Source organism: Mya arenaria, chromosome 12 (genome assembly GCF_026914265.1).
Source record: "Mya arenaria isolate MELC-2E11 chromosome 12, ASM2691426v1".
NCBI classification, from domain to species: domain Eukaryota; kingdom Metazoa; phylum Mollusca; class Bivalvia; order Myida; family Myidae; genus Mya; species Mya arenaria.
This window is the reverse complement of record NC_069133.1, coordinates 37,489,410-37,512,173: the sequence shown is the minus strand read 5'-3', so window position 1 is coordinate 37,512,173 and position 22,764 is coordinate 37,489,410. Positions and strand designations below refer to the sequence as shown.

The 22,764-nt window shown below is 33.5% G+C and overlaps 1 protein-coding gene across 3 annotated transcripts in view; it reads right to left on the bottom strand.

The window, feature by feature from the left end:
* Positions 1-22,764, bottom strand: part of LOC128211857 (interstitial collagenase-like) — a 103,120-nt gene that overhangs the window by 63,741 nt on the left and 16,615 nt on the right. Inside the window, exon 1 of one of the 3 annotated variants that reach the window (XM_052916960.1) lies at positions 5,851-6,120. The exons of the other annotated variants lie outside the window; for them this stretch is intronic. Coding sequence (XP_052772920.1) covers positions 5,851-6,063 — 213 coding nt within the window. The 5' untranslated portion in view covers positions 6,064-6,120. Of the gene's footprint in view, positions 1-5,850; positions 6,121-22,764 lie in introns of those variants that run through there. 3 annotated transcript variants of the gene reach the window in all.

Sequence of the window (22,764 nt, the reverse complement as noted above, 5' to 3'; positions counted from 1 at the left end):
CTCTATTATCTTAAAGGGTAAATAAAGTTACCTTTAAAGCATAACATTACCGCAAAGCTATTTGCACAGCACTCCACAATTAGACTTATATATACTTTATCTTACATCTCTGAAGAAGTACACAATCTATTACAAAATATAATCAGACATGGATAAATAGTTTAATGTTTGTATATTTAAATGACGTGCCTGCTGCGTACATTAAGAGATATTTTTCGTTTATTTCGCTTGATCATGTCAAAGTAAGAAGAAAGTGAAATTGGATCATACCATTTCGTTTTGCGTCTGGAATAAAAACTAATTCACCACTGCAACTATCAACACTTGTTCAAGAAATTGTATAAGATCATGGCAACATTGAATTACAATATCATGATAATTATTGAAGAACGTTTTACATAAAATATATATATATATATATATATATATATATATATATATATATATATATATATACAAGCCCATTCATCCTTACTATCTTACTTGTTGCCTGTCAGTTTACACATTGCTTTTTATGCATATATAAGTTACGAGAACGTACTATACTGAATGGTGCAGTTAATTCACGCTATAGCATTGTTCACACGATTCTTCCATTGCACCGGTGCGGTCGTTTAAGTTCAAACATATATCTGCAGCACACGCCTGATAAACATCACAGGCCTTGTATTTTACGATGGGACGAATCTTCTTTGTTAAGTTTTTATCGATAATCCAAGGCCACAAGGCGGGCTATTAATCACGAATAATTAACGAGCAGGTACAAAGCATCGAATACCAAATGCTGGTGCAACCAAATTCTTTGAATAAAGCATTGCCTTCACCAGATAGAGATTGCGCTTCAAGGCTAAATCTTTGAGCATAAATATAAATAATTGTATAGATAAAAGACATAAGAAAGACGTCATAGTGCGAAGAATTTGTTTTAGTAAACTGAGCAATAAAAAATGAAAAAAGTGATAAAGCATTCCGATCGACATCAATCGAAACTACCTCATTTGCGTTCGATTACGTTTGATACAAAGAGGAATTAGTTATTCTAAAAATTATTGGCGCAACTTGGATTGAGTTTGTTGCATTGAAACAAAATACATCTACAATGATCTGTTAGTACCACGTGTTCTTTTAACAGACGTGACTTAGAAATGCGCTTTTAAAATCTGGTCCTAACTTAGGTAACAAGGGCTCTTTAATGCGGCCTGGAGTAGTATAGAAAATTGGCCTTAATTAGATCTTAAAACGGTGTAGCTAATCGGATTGATCTATCTAAATAACGACCAGTACAATGAATGGAGTCAATGGGGTATGACCATAAGATTGACTAAAGTTGCATTTTGAATTCAACCCTGCTTATGCAACTCGTCAAAGATGTCCAAAACAATCAGATCCAAACGAGTGAAGGCAAAAAGGTTCTATCTGCATCTTGCGCTTATGTCGATTTGAACAGTGCGCATTATTCCCATGTGAAAACACTTATTACATAACAAATATGAGTAACAGTGTGAGTATACCACGCGATAAATTGCGTCATTAATGCTACGTCGGAAGGCAATATTTTGCTTCGAATGAAGACTATATGAAGACTTTAAACATAAATATTTAAACAAAGATAACTTCACTAATTCTTCCCCATTTTAAATAAAACAATTCATAGCGCAGTCTACGCCTTCGGTCTTTTACTAGAGTTTGATTGAGATTAAAGTTTCATAAAACACTTCAAAAAACCTTTTTACAATACGGTCGCCTGACGGAGCACTGTCAAAACATTATTTTAGAAACGGGCTTGTCGAAGTGTTTGATGAAACTAATCACCTTCTCAAACTTCAGTAATAACACAAAGGCGGGGCCTTTAAGCGGCATAGACTGCCCTTTATGTTTTATTTAAAATTGTGTAGTGAAAGAAAGGCTACCTTTGATTTAAGTCTTTATTTTAAGCAAAATGTTGCCTTCCGACGTAGCATATATGACGTAATTTATCACGTGGTATACACACACTGAATTGTCGTGCCTGACCTTATATCCTCCTCGGTAAAAGCTAAGGATTGCCGTGGCTTCCATGACCAGATTATTGCCCTTTCATTGTATTCCTTTCCCCTCATATAAATTTGTTAATAAACAACTGTTTTTAGTTCGTAAACACATCAATGCTTAATAATAAAAACAACTAACTGCTTTCTAATAAATCTTCTTCAGTACGAACATTAGCCATCCGTTTATATTCTCAAAACAACTATAGAACATTACCCTGGTCGTAACTAATTACGTTTTAAAGTTTTAAATATTTCAAGTCATCTTTTTGATATATGATGGCAGGAGGTTTGCAGGAAACGCCTGAAGAAAGTCAATCAGCAGCTGCAGTAAACGATGCACGTTCATTAGAAAAAAACATCATTTCAAGAATGTAAAGCCAATGTTAATTGATCGCGCACAAGTCCGATCAACCAACGTCAAACACATCAAAACTAAAAACTAATATCAGCCTTAAGTTTATTCCCCCTAAACACCTTATTGAAGGTACATACTTTTTAAATTATAATAATTAAACAAGGTCAATAAATCAATAAAGTCGCACGCTTTTGGGGCATAATTTGATCAGTTGATTGATTGATTGATTGATTGATTGATTGATTGATTAATCGATTGATTGATTGATTGATTGATTTATTTATAGACATCGTTAAGTGCATACGAAATTTGAATAATTAGCATGAAAACCTTCGTAAATTGGGGTTACTGACACTTTCTCAAAATAATATTTTTAAATTGACACAAGCTTGGTCATATTTACCTCTTAAATTGGTAAGCCTAAACAAGCACGCACATTCGTGATTGACAGCATCACACACAGAAGGGGGACTGGAAATATATACGTTTATACGTATACACTGGATGCCCATTATCCTAGATATTTGTTTCATATGAAGTTATGGGAATAATTTTACAGTTTCATTTACGATAAGACCCAGTATCTATTACACTTTAAATATTTCGATTGTTTTCCCCAGTAAATATAACTCATGTTTTCACAAGACTTTTACACAATGAAGACGTAAGCATAAACAGCGCAGGTTGTTTCTTAAGAATTCACGGTTTCACAGAGAAAATTCAGAAGGAACAAGCCCTGACTTTTCAGAGAAATCTTAATTTGTATTGGTTAAAAAGATAGATTGAAATAAACACTGCTGCCAATATATCAATCAGAAAAGTCATTAACTGATGTGGTAATGTTGTTATTTATGTAAAAGCAAAAGCATATCCACAAAAAATTTAATTAGTTGATTTGCAAGCCACAAATGATTTATTTGCCAAGCCGGCAAAATGCATTGATGAAAGAGAGAAAGATCCGTATGCATTATATAATCAATTGTTCGCCATTTAAAAAAGGAGTTAAACGTGATTTATATCTTTTAAGAATGGTGTATGATGTCGATACAAACTCTGAGATAATTGATAGATATAAATAACTTTTGAACATTTGTCTTTAAAATACACCATTTATTTTTTGCATTTCTTTTTAACACATCAAAACAATTCAAAGTCTGTTCAAGATTCATTGTAAGGTGCGTGCATGATGAAAAGTTACTACAATAGTCATTCCTAATATTTTAAAAATAGCCTTATTATCTATATATGATTTTTTTTGTCTTACGTTCAGCATTCCCAAATTTCATGAAATATACGCAACCAAACAATGGTTCGCAATCATAGTTTGACGTTTTGATTTCAGTTTTATTTAATATGATTAAATATGCTTTGTAAATTGTAAGTGTCCAACATGAAAAAGCATTCATACTTTTTTTACGGAATACAGGGAGGTAGCAACTTACAGGCTAACAGCGAAAATGAATCTGAACATTCACTGGTTTACAGCGAAGGTGAATTTGAATTGTTGGACAAACATACATCGTAGAAGTAAGATCTACCAGAGGCAAATATAACACAAATATACGCACGCTCACACACACGTACGGAATCGCATCTAGAATTGATGTTCACAAAACTCACTGCATCAGAAAAGACATACATTCTCTCGAGCGGAGGTGATGTTGAGCGATACAGCGGTATGGCAATCTATATCCATAATAAAATACTAATCGCAAGCAAGCACGCACGCACACGCACTCACGCATGCGCGTTAAGTTCACCGTTACTACATTGTCATGAGAAGAGACTTTCAAACTTTTACTAGTATGAAAGCATACATATACTTGGTAATATACTGTGTTAAGTGTAAAAAGAAGATCAATAACTGCTGTGTTGTGGACGGAACAAAAATAATAATAGACAGGACATTAAAAATATTTTTTAAACATGAGTCAACTCGGATATATAACATACTATGCTGCATCATGCCGCTTTACATTTTGACAATGGAATTACTTTGTTCCATGTGCAGGTTTTTCAGTTTCATTAGATTCGTAAAATTAGACTGACAATACCTCTGTAGCCAGAGCTAGGAGGCTTTGCGCATTGCACTTTCTATTGATGTCAATATAGCCTAGGGCAATTTGTTTTCAAACTATTGAAATATGTATGTTTGGGTTTGGAAGATCTCTCTCAAAGGATGTATTCATTTTGTTTGATCTAGTGTCGAACCGTCCTGATAGGCGTTAGGTGTTTGCTTCTATGTTCTGGCTACCTTTCAATGCAATATGCTGCAGTCTTGATCTAGAGTCGAACCGTCCTGATAGGCGTTATGTGTGTGCTTCTATGTTATGGCTACGTTTCAATGCAATATGCTGCAGGCTTGATATAGTGTCGAACTGTCCTGATAGGCGTTAGGTGTGTGCTTCTATGTTCTGGCTACCTTTCAATGCAATATGCTGCAGTCTTGATATAGTGTCGAGTTTATCGACATACCGTTTTATCTGCTTTAAAACTGTTCAATATGGCTGTTTAGAAACATATACCGCATAATCAGTAATCGACCTCCGATTTAAAGAAATGTTAAGTGTTATTAAGTTCTCACGCTATCTATGTTCATGTCATTGATACATATGTTCAACTTTTGAACAAACAGTGATTACATGATAAAGGTGAATACTATCTTCTGACCTTATATCGACTTGGCTATACCTCAAGAAATAAACACTTACAGATATTTTTAAATTAAAGCATATGCACGTAAGGTTGGAGCCATTTGGTTAAGGTAACCCGCATATTTGCATGTTATTGGCATCAACTGCACAGCAACAAAAAAGCGCATGACCCCTGCCTGGTTCAATTATATAACATTCATTACATTACTTTATCGGTAAGTTTTATTTTTGTAAATTATTATTTTGACAATGAACGGTTATATGTATACATGTTCGCCGCGATAGACGGGTAAAACTGTAAATGTGATTGACATTTAAATTAATGACTCATAAAGACTGGTCCTTTAGAAATCAAAGTGAGAACACATTAGTTTCGAAATCAACGCTGTCAACACTCTCTAGCACTATGGTTAGAAGTATTCTAATTTCGAGAATCATAAAGACATAGTCAATGCTCCTATAGAACAAAACAATTTTGAATAATTCAATGCTTACTGTTTTCAATGTTTATTAATAATTATACAAAACTACAGGGACAAGCGTAGTAGCGAAACGTTTACGATTACCCTGTTAGAAGTAACAATGTCAAAGCCCAACATCCACAAAACGACGAAAGACACATGACGTACAAAATAACAAAGACATACCACTCATGGATCGAAATAGATGTATACGCAATTATTGGTGTATCGCCTAGGTACGGGCATTGCTCCAGGATTTCATTGGCGGATTTAACACTTCATTGCCTTGAATGCCATATTACTCGGTAATCAAATAATGAGATGGTTAAACGTAAAATCAGAGAACTTACGTCAACGTCGAAACCCCATCTTAATTCTAGCTTTCGTCGACGCTTCAAATATTTCTTCTTTTCCTTTGTGAGTTTATCAGATTGTGGGTTTGTTTGTTTTATTGAGTTCGAGGAAATTTGACCACGAGTATGCACGGGTTTTAAAATATAAGCATCGCCGAAACAAAACCAAACAACTCCAAAAGTGCATATCCATGCTATATCGACCTTCATTTGTCTTATGGCTTTTCGTAATTCAAACCAAGAAAACTATATTAATCAGAGATCATAGAGATAGTATTAAAGTGTATTATCCGTGTAGTGAAAGAAAGGCTACCTTTGATTTAAGTCTTTATTTTAAGCAAAATGTTGCCTTCCGACGTAGCATATATGACGTAATTTATCACGTGGTATACACACACTGAATTGTCGTGCCTGACCTTATATCCTCCTCGGTAAAAGCTAAGGATTGCCGTGGCTTCCATGACCAGATTATTGCCCTTTCATTGTATTCCTTTCCCCTCATATAAATTTGTTAATAAACAACTGTTTTTAGTTCGTAAACACATCAATGCTTAATAATAAAAACAACTAACTGCTTTCTAATAAATCTTCTTCAGTACGAACATTAGCCATCCGTTTATATTCTCAAAACAACTATAGAACATTACCCTGGTCGTAACTAATTACGTTTTAAAGTTTTAAATATTTCAAGTCATCTTTTTGATATATGATGGCAGGAGGTTTGCAGGAAACGCCTGAAGAAAGTCAATCAGCAGCTGCAGTAAACGATGCACGTTCATTAGAAAAAAACATCATTTCAAGAATGTAAAGCCAATGTTAATTGATCGCGCACAAGTCCGATCAACCAACGTCAAACACATCAAAACTAAAAACTAATATCAGCCTTAAGTTTATTCCCCCTAAACACCTTATTGAAGGTACATACTTTTTAAATTATAATAATTAAACAAGGTCAATAAATCAATAAAGTCGCACGCTTTTGGGGCATAATTTGATCAGTTGATTGATTGATTGATTGATTGATTGATTGATTGATTAATCGATTGATTGATTGATTGATTGATTTATTTATAGACATCGTTAAGTGCATACGAAATTTGAATAATTAGCATGAAAACCTTCGTAAATTGGGGTTACTGACACTTTCTCAAAATAATATTTTTAAATTGACACAAGCTTGGTCATATTTACCTCTTAAATTGGTAAGCCTAAACAAGCACGCACATTCGTGATTGACAGCATCACACACAGAAGGGGGACTGGAAATATATACGTTTATACGTATACACTGGATGCCCATTATCCTAGATATTTGTTTCATATGAAGTTATGGGAATAATTTTACAGTTTCATTTACGATAAGACCCAGTATCTATTACACTTTAAATATTTCGATTGTTTTCCCCAGTAAATATAACTCATGTTTTCACAAGACTTTTACACAATGAAGACGTAAGCATAAACAGCGCAGGTTGTTTCTTAAGAATTCACGGTTTCACAGAGAAAATTCAGAAGGAACAAGCCCTGACTTTTCAGAGAAATCTTAATTTGTATTGGTTAAAAAGATAGATTGAAATAAACACTGCTGCCAATATATCAATCAGAAAAGTCATTAACTGATGTGGTAATGTTGTTATTTATGTAAAAGCAAAAGCATATCCACAAAAAATTTAATTAGTTGATTTGCAAGCCACAAATGATTTATTTGCCAAGCCGGCAAAATGCATTGATGAAAGAGAGAAAGATCCGTATGCATTATATAATCAATTGTTCGCCATTTAAAAAAGGAGTTAAACGTGATTTATATCTTTTAAGAATGGTGTATGATGTCGATACAAACTCTGAGATAATTGATAGATATAAATAACTTTTGAACATTTGTCTTTAAAATACACCATTTATTTTTTGCATTTCTTTTTAACACATCAAAACAATTCAAAGTCTGTTCAAGATTCATTGTAAGGTGCGTGCATGATGAAAAGTTACTACAATAGTCATTCCTAATATTTTAAAAATAGCCTTATTATCTATATATGATTTTTTTTGTCTTACGTTCAGCATTCCCAAATTTCATGAAATATACGCAACCAAACAATGGTTCGCAATCATAGTTTGACGTTTTGATTTCAGTTTTATTTAATATGATTAAATATGCTTTGTAAATTGTAAGTGTCCAACATGAAAAAGCATTCATACTTTTTTTACGGAATACAGGGAGGTAGCAACTTACAGGCTAACAGCGAAAATGAATCTGAACATTCACTGGTTTACAGCGAAGGTGAATTTGAATTGTTGGACAAACATACATCGTAGAAGTAAGATCTACCAGAGGCAAATATAACACAAATATACGCACGCTCACACACACGTACGGAATCGCATCTAGAATTGATGTTCACAAAACTCACTGCATCAGAAAAGACATACATTCTCTCGAGCGGAGGTGATGTTGAGCGATACAGCGGTATGGCAATCTATATCCATAATAAAATACTAATCGCAAGCAAGCACGCACGCACACGCACTCACGCATGCGCGTTAAGTTCACCGTTACTACATTGTCATGAGAAGAGACTTTCAAACTTTTACTAGTATGAAAGCATACATATACTTGGTAATATACTGTGTTAAGTGTAAAAAGAAGATCAATAACTGCTGTGTTGTGGACGGAACAAAAATAATAATAGACAGGACATTAAAAATATTTTTTAAACATGAGTCAACTCGGATATATAACATACTATGCTGCATCATGCCGCTTTACATTTTGACAATGGAATTACTTTGTTCCATGTGCAGGTTTTTCAGTTTCATTAGATTCGTAAAATTAGACTGACAATACCTCTGTAGCCAGAGCTAGGAGGCTTTGCTGATCTGTCCTGATAGGCGTTAGGTGTGTGCTTCTATGTTCTGGCTACCTTTCAATGCAATATGCTGCAGTCTTGATATAGTGTCGAGTTTATCGACATACCGTTTTATCTGCTTTAAAACTGTTCAATATGGCTGTTTAGAAACATATACCGCATAATCAGTAATCGACCTCCGATTTAAAGAAATGTTAAGTGTTATTAAGTTCTCACGCTATCTATGTTCATGTCATTGATACATATGTTCAACTTTTGAACAAACAGTGATTACATGATAAAGGTGAATACTATCTTCTGACCTTATATCGACTTGGCTATACCTCAAGAAATAAACACTTACAGATATTTTTAAATTAAAGCATATGCACGTAAGGTTGGAGCCATTTGGTTAAGGTAACCCGCATATTTGCATGTTATTGGCATCAACTGCACAGCAACAAAAAAGCGCATGACCCCTGCCTGGTTCAATTATATAACATTCATTACATTACTTTATCGGTAAGTTTTATTTTTGTAAATTATTATTTTGACAATGAACGGTTATATGTATACATGTTCGCCGCGATAGACGGGTAAAACTGTAAATGTGATTGACATTTAAATTAATGACTCATAAAGACTGGTCCTTTAGAAATCAAAGTGAGAACACATTAGTTTCGAAATCAACGCTGTCAACACTCTCTAGCACTATGGTTAGAAGTATTCTAATTTCGAGAATCATAAAGACATAGTCAATGCTCCTATAGAACAAAACAATTTTGAATAATTCAATGCTTACTGTTTTCAATGTTTATTAATAATTATACAAAACTACAGGGACAAGCGTAGTAGCGAAACGTTTACGATTACCCTGTTAGAAGTAACAATGTCAAAGCCCAACATCCACAAAACGACGAAAGACACATGACGTACAAAATAACAAAGACATACCACTCATGGATCGAAATAGATGTATACGCAATTATTGGTGTATCGCCTAGGTACGGGCATTGCTCCAGGATTTCATTGGCGGATTTAACACTTCATTGCCTTGAATGCCATATTACTCGGTAATCAAATAATGAGATGGTTAAACGTAAAATCAGAGAACTTACGTCAACGTCGAAACCCCATCTTAATTCTAGCTTTCGTCGACGCTTCAAATATTTCTTCTTTTCCTTTGTGAGTTTATCAGATTGTGGGTTTGTTTGTTTTATTGAGTTCGAGGAAATTTGACCACGAGTATGCACGGGTTTTAAAATATAAGCATCGCCGAAACAAAACCAAACAACTCCAAAAGTGCATATCCATGCTATATCGACCTTCATTTGTCTTATGGCTTTTCGTAATTCAAACCAAGAAAACTATATTAATCAGAGATCATAGAGATAGTATTAAAGTGTATTATCCGTTCCATTGATTGAATAATGCTTCTTAGCAAATCGCATAAAAATCCATGTCTGAAAACATGTGCTGCAAAACATGTCAGAATTGAATAGATCCGTAATATTTTAAATAAAACAAAAACAACTCATATGATAAGTCACATTGCGATTTGTGCTGATACTTTGATAGCAACGTTTAAACTTTCAAACTGCGTGGTTCATTTTCACTCAACTTCTGTTCGTTTATGAACTGAAGGTTAGATACACCTTGGTCTGTTTTATAATCTAAAATTAGCGTTGAAGTAATCGTAGGAAAGAGCTCAGTATGACGTACTATTTATCTTTATAATCTTAAAATCAGCGGTAGAATTGAACGTAAATATAATATATCAGTCACTTTACGTCTTGTACATATACTTTGATTGCAGCTTTTCAACTTTCAAGTTACAAGGCTTGTTTTCATTTCCATACTTTTCCTCTGTACTGGCTCCTGTTACGAGGTCAATTACGCCTAGGAATATTTTATTGCGCAGAATTCAGGGGAATGAGTCTATATACATCGTTTGCCAAAACTGATATGCATGCATTTAATATAGGGTCATGGCTTAAACAATCAAACTCTTGAAATATCAAATATAAATCAAATGAACTTAAGTATCCTTTCTAGTGTCTGATAGCGTTATGGATGATTTTAAACCACTCTTAGTGCATGACCACATTCAGATACGCCGACTTGAAAAAGATTTGAGAATAAATTTGATTAAATATATCTTTTGAATTGATTGAATGCATGCTTTAAGCCGGACACGCGATTTGAACCTTTGCGTTGAACAAAAAATAATATAATTATTGCACACAGGCTGAATTGAAAAGAAATAGAAAAAAAATCATTTGTAAGCCTGACATACAAACAGAAATTGCATGTGTTTGAATTCATATTTTTTTTGCGATGCAAAGTAAATAACAAATGAGACAATGCTGGGAACATTACTTTTCTCGTCATCAATGTTCAAGGCCATTTCCATGAAACACATACATAGTACACTGGTATGTTACATCGTACAGCGTTCGCAAATGTTTTCAATTCTGGTAATTGGTGAACACAATGGGAATAGCTGAATGAATGCATCGATCACATAGCATACTTCTTACATGTAGCCATTTACTAATGTAAATATCATGTTGCTGTAATATGACGCAACTAGATAGCTATTGTATTAACTTAGCTTTGAAATTATCTTCTTAATACAGGGTAACACATTCGGTATCAACTATTAGTGACATATTTAACTTTACATCAAACCATATTATATCAAATATGATACAGAGTGTTTAATTAATATTCAGAAGCCGAGGTGTATTTTGGTATTATTTCCATATATCCATTGGTGTGCAGTCTTTACGACAGAAATTGCATTGTAATTCACATGGTTATTTTCATTGTTATACCATTTCTTTCAAAGGAGTGAACTTCCTGATCCCTATCGAAGTATAAACGTGTGACATAGGTTACTGAATCTCATTATATTTGCATCACATTTTGTATTGTATTCTGTACCAGCCCTGAGTTCAAATAGGCCTAAAAAAATATGTCTGTTTCGGGTAACCCGACCCAACCTATAAAAATTCGCCGACACTAACTATTTTTTCCGTTTCTGAGAAAAAAAAATTCGTTAGCGAATAGAGAGTTACGAAGGGCGGATAAATGCAGATTTTAATCAGAATTATTGTTTATATGATAAAACAAATTCAGGCAATGACAATAATGTAGAAAAGACTGCCATGTGCAAGAAACACTCTGAACTTACGACAGATTTTGAAAAAAAAAATTCCCTTCCTACCCTACCTAGAAATTTTGGGAAGGTTACCCTAAACAAACATTTGTTTTGGCCTTACGGCGAACAGTCCGTCACTCACGTTGGCAAGTGGTTTGGTTGTGTATCCCTGTAATATCGAAACATATACCTTGTGTCATAGGACGTGTATTGATTGTATTGAATAAAATAATAAAATATATTAAATTTGCATTAAGTCAGAAGTCTTTGTATTTATTACATCCACGATATTCGTACTATTCTTATTTCCTATATTTCTACTTTTGTCCTTACCTTGATCCAACTTAACTCCGCCCTAGGTGTCCTGTGATCATTATTGTACACTACCATTGTTCATACTAACCTGTCTCGCGTGATTGGTCATCAGGTGTCGAGTGTGTTTATTTTTGCACTTGCCATTCTGACGTTATAGTGACCAGTCACATTATTGTTACAATACAAATATCTAGGATATTTTTATTTTGTTACAGGTAAGTACATTTTTGGTATTTAATAATCATAGAATATGTGTTTAAATATATTTTAGTTACAATTCACATCTGATGTCATTATCTCTTTATATGAGTATTATACCTATATAATTATATAGCCTGAATATCGTTTGCATTAATATCTACATGTTTATTATTCGTTTATGTATTATACCTTATTAAATCGGCACTTGCCATTCTGACTTTATAGTGACCAGTCACATTATCATTACAATAAAATATCTAGGATATTTTGTTTTTGTTACAGTGGTAACTCTGCACAAACGAATCCTAGTTACAAATATATGCCGACTGGGCTATGTCGACACTTGCAAGCGGTGAACCAAATCGCAAACGTCGGTAAAAAAATCAATAAAGGAAAGTGTATAACCTTTTGTTTATATATATGTTACATTTTTCACTATATTTTAAATGCATGATATTGTATATCAAATCATCATGAGTACACGACCCGTTCATTAGCGTGTTGAGTCTGAGTTTGACAGATAAACTCAGAAAACATACTTTTTTCTTTCATTTTGTTGTGGAAATGATATTACAGGAGCATATGTTGACAAAATTGCTGTATCTGTTACAAACAATCAGTTCTACAACCGAACGATTGTCAAATCTAGTTATTATTATAAATATTTTGAAACATTAAATAATTTCAAGGGCCACAGTTACGATCATACTCAAGTTGCAAAACTTCAAAACTTTATTTCATTTGTACCTTTCTTTCCAGCTGAGTTTTGATGATGAAATTAACTGAGTTTGATAACTATTCAAAGTTGTTCAATTATTCAAATTAATTTTGTAAAACGAATGGGATAAAGATGTGGGTTTTTTTGTAATTTAGTAAAACTGCTTTCCTCAGTATGAGTCCAAACTCGGATTTGAGACCGTTCGTAATCATGACTTCAGTTTTCTGAGACTGAGTCTTAAGTGTGCTCGGATTCTTTAAAAAATAATTCAATACGTGTTATTTTGCTTGTTATTCCTATTTTAACTCTTCATTAAAACTATGTAAGAACATTCGCTATAATTGATAATGTGTCCATCTTTTTTTGGTTTCAGTTGTACATTACTACTCTATTTTATCATCAGTTTTTATGTGAGTTTTCTAAACTCTGTTAACCTTATGGGTAAATCAGGTCACCTTTAAGGCATGACATAACTGCAAAACTATTTGCACAGCACTCCAAAGTAAGACGTTATGTGATGGCCTGTCAAAACATATTTTTATCTATTTAAACCTGACATCATTTTAGCTCTACACGTTCCATTTAAACATTTTAATGATACATGGATATAGCTTTTGATGTTTGTATATTTTAATGTCATGCTTGTTCGGTGTGCATTTAGGTAGATATATCGTTTAATATATGCTAGATCATATTAAATGAACGAAAACATGAACGAGCATTAGAACTTGAAATTTTGTTTGGTTTTCGGAAATACACTCAGTTAAAGCTTAAAACATGGACAATACCATTTCGTTTCTCGATTTGAATAAACAAGTTCAACGACCACCATATCAGTCATTAATATTCCAGTAATGATAAAAGATCATGATTACATTACAATTATATATATATTTGATGGAATAAGTTAATATTCTTAAAGGGGCTATACGCCATATGATGAAATAGCAAAAAAGAGAAAAGTGTCAAAAACTGACATATCTTTGGTATCGGTGTTTACAATGCATTGAAACTGACTTACACTTAATTTATTTTTCGCAGCTTTCTCGTATTTTCCATTAAAGATATAACTAGGTATGAATACATTCATTCTTATGCTAGTCGATGTTATCACGTGATATTACCAAGTTAGGTACATATCTTAAATATTCCAATCATATAGGGTAAAACCCGTAGCATAGTGGATATAGCAATGGACTGAAATTTTGGCGACCCCGGTTCTAAGCCGGTATCCGACTCGATTTTTTTACATTGTGGTATTTTTTTCACAATTATGATATCAAAGAGTGAAATATTTTATTCAATAATTGTCCTGAATCAAAACTACAGAGACACGCCCAGTAGTCAAAAATTCAGAAATAAAAACTGTTAAGGGGCACAAGGCAACGCCCCAATCGACAATGAACTGTAGACACACACGTATAAACACCACATACACAAATACTAACACCACAGGCGGACAATACACTCGTCGAAATAAATTCCCGTCCAAACCTAATTTTCTGAATCATGGCCTTACATTTTGCACAGTGCTTTGCAATTGTATTATGACGCATGTTACTTTACTGGAAGTTGAAGTTCATTCAAGTTAAGCAGTGTTCGCACGAACATTACATAATATAATTGTGGTCTTAAAAGTGGTTCTGATAAATGATGGCATTCTTTCTGCAGCACACGCCCGACTGTATTTAATAATGGCACGAATCGTTCTTTGTTCAGCTTTTACTGATAAGCAAAGGCCATTATGCACGCTGTTAATTAACAATAACTCAGGAAAAAAAGACACACCGCACTTAAAGAATTAGAATTTGGACATGTTTATGAGTTTATGTAGAAACTGGTGGAGAATTACAGTGTTCCAAATTCCATATAAAAATAGTTTAGGTTGTGTACAATTGAATAGATACTCTTTAGTGATAAAAGTTGCTGCCTTCAATCACAAAGGTGGTCTTAATATTTTTCTCCGAAGATGGTATTGATATGATGGATGTTACAAGTTATATGTATAGCTTAAAACTAGAATTGATAAGAAATGACGCATTGCATTATAAGTAACAGTAAATCTTTCAAATTAATGGCTGTATAATTTGATGTAGATAACATGCTGAATTGTGGCAAGAAATCTTGTATACGATATCTAATATATTGTTGAAAGATGTAATAGAAGCATATATGCTATGTAAGACAGGGTTTGCATAGGCAATATATAGTAATTTCTACATATGCCATTATACTATAACCAAAGTTTTTGTAATGGAAGTTATGTTATATTAAAACCTTTTACAATAACGGGATACGTTGTGTAAAAGGTGCTTTTGATTTCTGTGGAAAATCTTCCGTAAATGTTTTTATGCTTATGTGGTCAGCTTGTGGTGTTTGCAAGTTTGCATGTGATGCTTGTACCTTTGGGTCTCTAGTTCAGCCTCGTTTTTTCCATTGCCTTACTCCTCTAAACAGGGCACAGGGCTTATATTTGAAGCTTTGACTACAGGGCTTGTTCCTGCAGTTTCCAAATTATATTGTGGATAAAGAGACATATTTTAATCATATAAGATCATTATTTGTATTCATTTGGTTGGCATTTGACAGTTTGTATAAATTGACTTTTCATATACTAAGTGACAACTTCATTGAAACTTGATTGTCTTTATATATTTAATCTAGATTGAAGCATATTCAAGCATAGCATTTTCGCAGATTGGCATTCAACATGGAACTGTTGATTTGTATATGATGGAAATGAACACATAAGCTTTGGTAAGCTACTTCTGTACCAAGTGGTTTGCATGTTTTTGTTTTAACACTACGAGACAAAACAAATGTGTTTAGCCATCAGCCGACGCTTTTTTGTGTTTTATATTAAGGAGTAGCCTAGGAAAAACATTTACTATCTAGACCGTTTTATTACCTCTTTAAAATTCCACGTGTCAGACCTAAGTTTCCGGACCAAAAAAAACTATTCGGGGAAATGATCATCGAAGATGTCTTACAAAAAATAACAGGACAAAAACAGAGCATTCCAATAGAAATGAGACGCAGCCTTAGTAATATGAACGTATTAAACACAAAAGAAGAAAACACGTTCGGTATATGTCTCATAAAATGCTTCAAGTGCCTTCTGAAATTACACACAGAACGACTCTTCCATGACTTGTAGAAAATGTTGACACTGTCGATTGATTCAAAGAGAAGCAGACCAAGGATTGCACCACTGGAAGCTATTATCATACAGGTGTTTGAACTTTCTGAATGTAGAACAACCTGACATAATATGATAATGTAGAACACTATGACGTTATACAGATATGTAAAACAGGCAGGCATAAAATGATAACGTGGAGGGGCAAGATATATGATGAGAATGTAGACCTTTATTACCTAAGGTAATTAGGTTAAGACAACATAAATATATAATTTTTATAATAGTACATGAACTAATTGTTGGATGTTTGTGTAAACTTGTGCTCTAGAGAACTCGAGTTCCACAGCCCGTTCGAAGGTGGTAATCCATCATTTATCGGTAAGGCTGTTTTGATGCGAGAGGGGTCTGTTGGTGGTGTTTGAACATGTGTTTGTGGTCATTGTACGTTTTTGCCTCTAGTTCATTGTCATTTGGTCCTTTTCCTTGTGCCTTCTGACAAGGTTGATATTTTAATACTTGATTTTGGACTTGTCCCTGTTGTTGTTACTCTATTATTTATTGTACATAAAAAGAAGTGAATTTGACTGTAGTGGGACGCAATTAACTTTGGCTTAATTGATTTTAAAAATTTAAATAAATCATCGACAAACGAGTGTCAAAACTTAATTCATCTTAATGCAAAACATTTTGTTTAAGATAACCAGGTGTAATGGGTTTGATAAAGTATTCCAATTGACATAAGACGAAGCTACCTCATTTGCATTCGATAATGTTTGATACAAAGAAATATGCGTTATGCTGACAATCAGTGGTATGGACAGCGCTATATTGATGAAGTATGCAGCATCAAAATAAATCATTTTAAATAAATTGTTAAAACCACGTGTTTTGTTTAAAGACTTTAGAGACGGGGATTGACCTATCGCGCACTTTTCCTTTAGGTTAACTTACTATTTGTTTTACAGATGCGCTATTATAAATCATGTCGTTACTTAGGTAAGAATGCTTGATATGGATTACTCTCGAAACGGACTATGTCTATTGACCTCTCCCCAGATGTCCACACCACAAAATACATAACAATAAATGTCCGGTTCTTTCTTTTATGTCGCTTTCAACATTATCGCTTTCACCCTGGAGTCATTCCGATTATATGATACAATGCGCTTTCAAATCATGACTACTGTTTTTTCAACCTTTGGCTGTATGTTATGATCCCAGTGACGGTTTCTTAAAAGATCTTCCCCGTCATAAATTCACAAATCCGTAGTAACAGCTTATAAGGCAATAAGCTGATCTTTTGTCATTTCCTGGGCTTAGTGTTAATGAAACTCAATGTACCATTGGGTTAGGATCCATGTTTTACTGAGACTATCGAAATTACGACACAATTGATAATTCCAACGTACGACTAAGCGCGTAAATGAAACGGGCACAGATAGATGTCTCTTCAAGAATATAGCATGATATGTGGTGGTTTTAGAAACAATCAAAGCGCGAGTCGCTGAAAGACTATCTGCGGGTAAATATGTGAGAGTTGCAAATTTTATTTGAACGATGGGAATGGGTGAAGGCCCCATAGATAAAAGTGAAAAAATATGTCGAGGGCCAAGAGCGCTTGTGCCCACACTGGGCGATGAAACAAACATATCTATATCTATTTTTGGCGTCTTTTGTGATTTTGTGAATGTAAATGTCACTTCAATCGTCGTAATTCCCCATCCCCATGTATTTAATGTTACAACGCATGCCCCTTTCAATCGTTTCTAAATGTTTTTCGTTGCTTTGATTAGATATCATACTTTAGGAAAATACAATACATCAAATAAAGATTTGCTTTAAGGAACATACACGTTTTGTTTAAGGAAAATCATTTTTTTACAAACAACTTCAGCAATATTTCCATTCAAGATGCACAGCTTATCACTTCAGTCGACGTATCCCCATGTATTTAAAGTTACAATGCATTCCCCTTTCAATCGCTTTTAAAGATTTTCGGTGCTTTGATTAGATATCATACGTTAGGCAAGTTTTATGAACATACACGTTTTAATTGTTTAAGTAAAATGATTTTATTTTACGAATAACTTTAGCAATAATTCCTATCAAAATGCAGAGCTTATCAGATGGTCGTTTTCCCGCGGTGAGTACAAACATGTGGTCAATTAATGTATGTAGAAATTATTTTTTGAAAATCAGTCAATTAATGTAGTTGAAACTACTTTTAGATTATCAGAAATTTTCTGTTCTAAGAATGGGAATATGATTGTGGTTTTTAAAATTGTATTGATAAATAAATGTAATTTATGTTTTATGTAAGTATCTGTGTAGAAATAATACTAGTGGCGTTATGAATGCTTCGCACTCTTCGGATGTTTTACAGGTTAAATCCGAACTACTCTGCTTCATCAAACGTATGAATAACTCACTGTCGTATCAGGGCATGTGTGTTAGAATAAATTGAAAGCCTAATGTCCAAAACTATGCCAAGAATACACCGGAACGAAGCTTTCACGCAAATGAAAACATCTTATTAAAAAAGTATACGCCTAAAAATCATAGAATAAATAGTATTTTGTTATTGTATAGCAGGCAAATCATAGTATTTGAAGCACTAGCAACGCGAAACCTGCGATACAACTATTTTGACTTTCAGACAATCATTTTTGTAAAAAAAAAATGTCATAAAAGTAATATCAGAAATACACCCTTACAAATAAGCGTGCTTCATGGTCACACCAGGTTATAATAACAAACCCTACAGGCGATGGTACACTTGCGGTCGGTAATAATTTCTAGAACATCTTGGGCTCAACTCAGAGTGAATATCAGTATGTTACCTTCCTACCAGACCATCCATTATTTTGACCCACACTAATCTGATTAATATAACGATCTATAAATAGTTGTATTCTGCTGAAAATAAAACACCGGAATACAGAAATACAGCGCGGAAATAATACAGCGCGGAAATAGCCGAACAAGCAAGAACTCATACTCGGACCGCAATACAACTAATCTATTTTTATGATTACGTCGTCATTCTGCTAAACATAGAGCGCATTGAGACAAAAAAATGGGTTAAAACGACATTAAAAGAAGTAGTTCTTTGGATATTGCGGTCTTAAGACTACCTGCGCGCATGCGCAGATAGTCTAAAAACCGCCTTACCAACACTCCACAGTCGTATTATCAAAACAAACTCACACTGAAATTAATTTATCACGGTATATCTACTTTCATAATGTCCTAAGCCTTTGTAAAATCGTTTGCTTCAATTTCTGTCGAAAGTCTTGCATTATTAATCATGAAATATGGAACCAAAAAACAAATCCGTATACCACACTGTGTTTTATGAGTCCGTATCACACAATATCCTAGTGCGCATGCGCAAATCTTCTTCCTCAGTATTACGCGAAAGAAATAGGACGCATGTCCTTAAATTTAAATACTTTTGTAAAATCTTTTTTTGTTATTTTTGTTTTAAAAATACGTTTAAGATATTCAATAAAAGAAATTAGTTAGTTGCTTGATTTATGTGATTGTATCACTTCTCGTTGTTTGCGTAAAGATACATTCCTATTTATTACATGTCAAATATGAATAATCTCTCCTGGTCTTATATCAACTTCAGTATGCATAAGAACACACATATATATCATGAAATAAAACATGAGTACATTGACTTTCAGGCGTTTGGATAAGACAAATGAGTACGTTTCCATGGTATTGCACAACAGAGAAAGAAACCAAAACATAAATACATGATGATTTAACAGAAATAATAATTTACTTTTGAAATCATGAACACATTCAAATTGCTTAAATCATGTGGTGTAATTTAGAACTGCAAGTTGTTGTTATTTTAATATCAAGACTTTCTTGTCGATAAGGTATCTAAAGAAGGATGTTTGGATCTTCATTTCCGGTAATTGCACGAAATATCATCTCATTAACTTTTATTGCCAATTATGTCATCAAGAGTTAAAAGTCCTAACATCTTCTAAATACGTGAAACTAAATGTTTTAAAACTTCTGATATTATTTAATGTTTCCTATGAAGACCTTTTAATAATGTACTACAACGAAGTGTACACAGCTAAGATCACGTGCGTCGACGTCGAATCCCCATTTAAATCCAGTTTCCATTGACGCTTCAGATATTTATTTTCTTCTTGTTCGATTTTATCAAATTGTGGATTATTATTTATAATTGAGTTTGAAGAACCTCACCACGAACTTACACAGCATTCAATGTAAGCATGGCCAACACAGAATCAAACAATAACAAAAGCAGAAATCTATGTCTTATCGACCATCATTTAAAGTTATGTTTGCTTTTGGAGTAATTAAATCAACCAGAGGTGTTTTAAATATTATCAAAACAAATCATCAATTCCATTGATTGAATCACGTTACGCAAATTACAAAACAATCCATGTCTGAAGGCATGCGCTGTAAATTTTTAAGAAATGCAGTACTCCACTGAGTAAATTCGTTATGGTGAGCATGTCCTGACACTTAATGAGTCAAGTACTTTGTGCAGCTACTTTGATTACAGCTCTTTTACTATCAATCTGGGTGGTGCATTTGTCCCATACAATACCAAAGGTAAATTCATCTCGGTCTGTTCTGTAATATAACAGCAGGAGTGCAATATTCATGGTGAGGACTCTATTATCAGAAAGCAAAGAATATAATGCCTTAATTAAATGTAAGAGCATGGACTAAAATACATTTGCAAGTGCGTCAACGCAAGCATTCTCGCAACATGTTTTTTTTATAATCATTAAGAGATGTCTTGAGAGTATGTAACATCAAGGTATCATTAAAAAAACATTACAACTGTACTTGCAAACTATGCACGCTTTTAACTTTTATCAAAATATTGAAGTGGTTTTTGAAAACGACACTTTAATTGCACTTGGTTACATTCGTTATCGCAGTATGTGCAATCCGTGTACAATCTCATATTAAACAGATTCATACTTGAATTAACCAATAATTTTACACTATACAATATATGTATTCATATATTGGAATTTAAAAGTTGGAATGTTCAATATGACATTTTTATAATTTATTTTTAATCGTTGCAATTTCCCCCGAACTATTTGAACGTGTCACTTGCGAAAAAAATAACGGTATTTGTAAGTTTCTATCATAACAGTAAATGGATGACACGATTTTTCTAAATGAATGTTTCTTAACAATAAGACCATTCCAATAAATGAGTTGTCGTTATCGGCTGTACACACATATACAGCAGCGCATGTTAAGATGTCACTCATCGTGAAACCTGAATATGGCAATATCGAAACACTTATGGACAAAATAAGTCATGCGTGAAAACTAAAATCAACAACAGTACCATACAATAACTTTGAAAATTAAAAACACAACAACAACACCTTCTTTAGAAGCACAAGATAATGGCAAAAACGTCAATGAACTATAGACATTACAACACAAGTACGCAGAAACAGACAACACGCATCCAAATAGATTTTACAATACACGATGAAGTCATAGAAGTCATTTTATTTTCTCGCTAGAGTTTCTTTCATGATCGTTCAAATTCGAAGAAATAAAAAGAGAAAATAAAAGAACACCTAGAGGGCATTGACAGTGTTGCTTCAAAAGGGTCTCTCTTCCAGAATGTAATTTGAAGTGCTTATGGTGGCTTTTGCGAATCGTTCTTCTGCAGAATGGTTTCACGACCTATATGTACTCAGTCAAGTCAGCTACAAACTATGTATATAAATATGGCAATTGTATGATAAATGTGTATGTTTTATAAAGAAGTCCTCCGTTTAACATAAAAGCTATCTTTAATACTTATAATATAAATTTTATTTATGAGTCGCTTTATTTTATAACATGATCAAAAACATATTACAATAAGTAAATTCCACACGTATTTACGATTTTTAAAAATAGCATCATAAAACTGCTCAGCAAATATCAAAGTAAACAGAATATTTTATAACGTAGATGGCGTTTTTGTATATAATCAGTGTGTAACTGGGTAATGATATATACTCTTTAACAAAAGCAAAGCCACAATTGAAAAACCTCGACGTGGACGGTGGAGTGAAGTCTAAGACACAGATCGCCGAAGCGGTTCTGTATTTTAGTGCTATTTAGACATGTATAATATTAACTGTGCTATGTTACGAATTCGTGCATATGCTGTTATTTTGTTTTACATGCCTAACGGTTTTTTTTAATAAAAAACAATAAGAAGTATTTCTCATTTTCTAAACAATAACTGTACGCATATGTATACTGAAAGCTTAAACTCAAACAAAATGCAACATGTTGGTAAAGTGTAGCCGAAATTTCTATCTCCACGACTTATTATTTTACGTCAACAATAATTTGCGAACACTGTCATTTTCTAATATTTTTAATCCGTGATATCGTTAAACCGAACTTTTTATCTGGGTCCCGATGACATCGGATTAATGGTGTTATAATGTACATACACCACATGAGAACACCAGTTCTTATTGTAAATACTTATGTG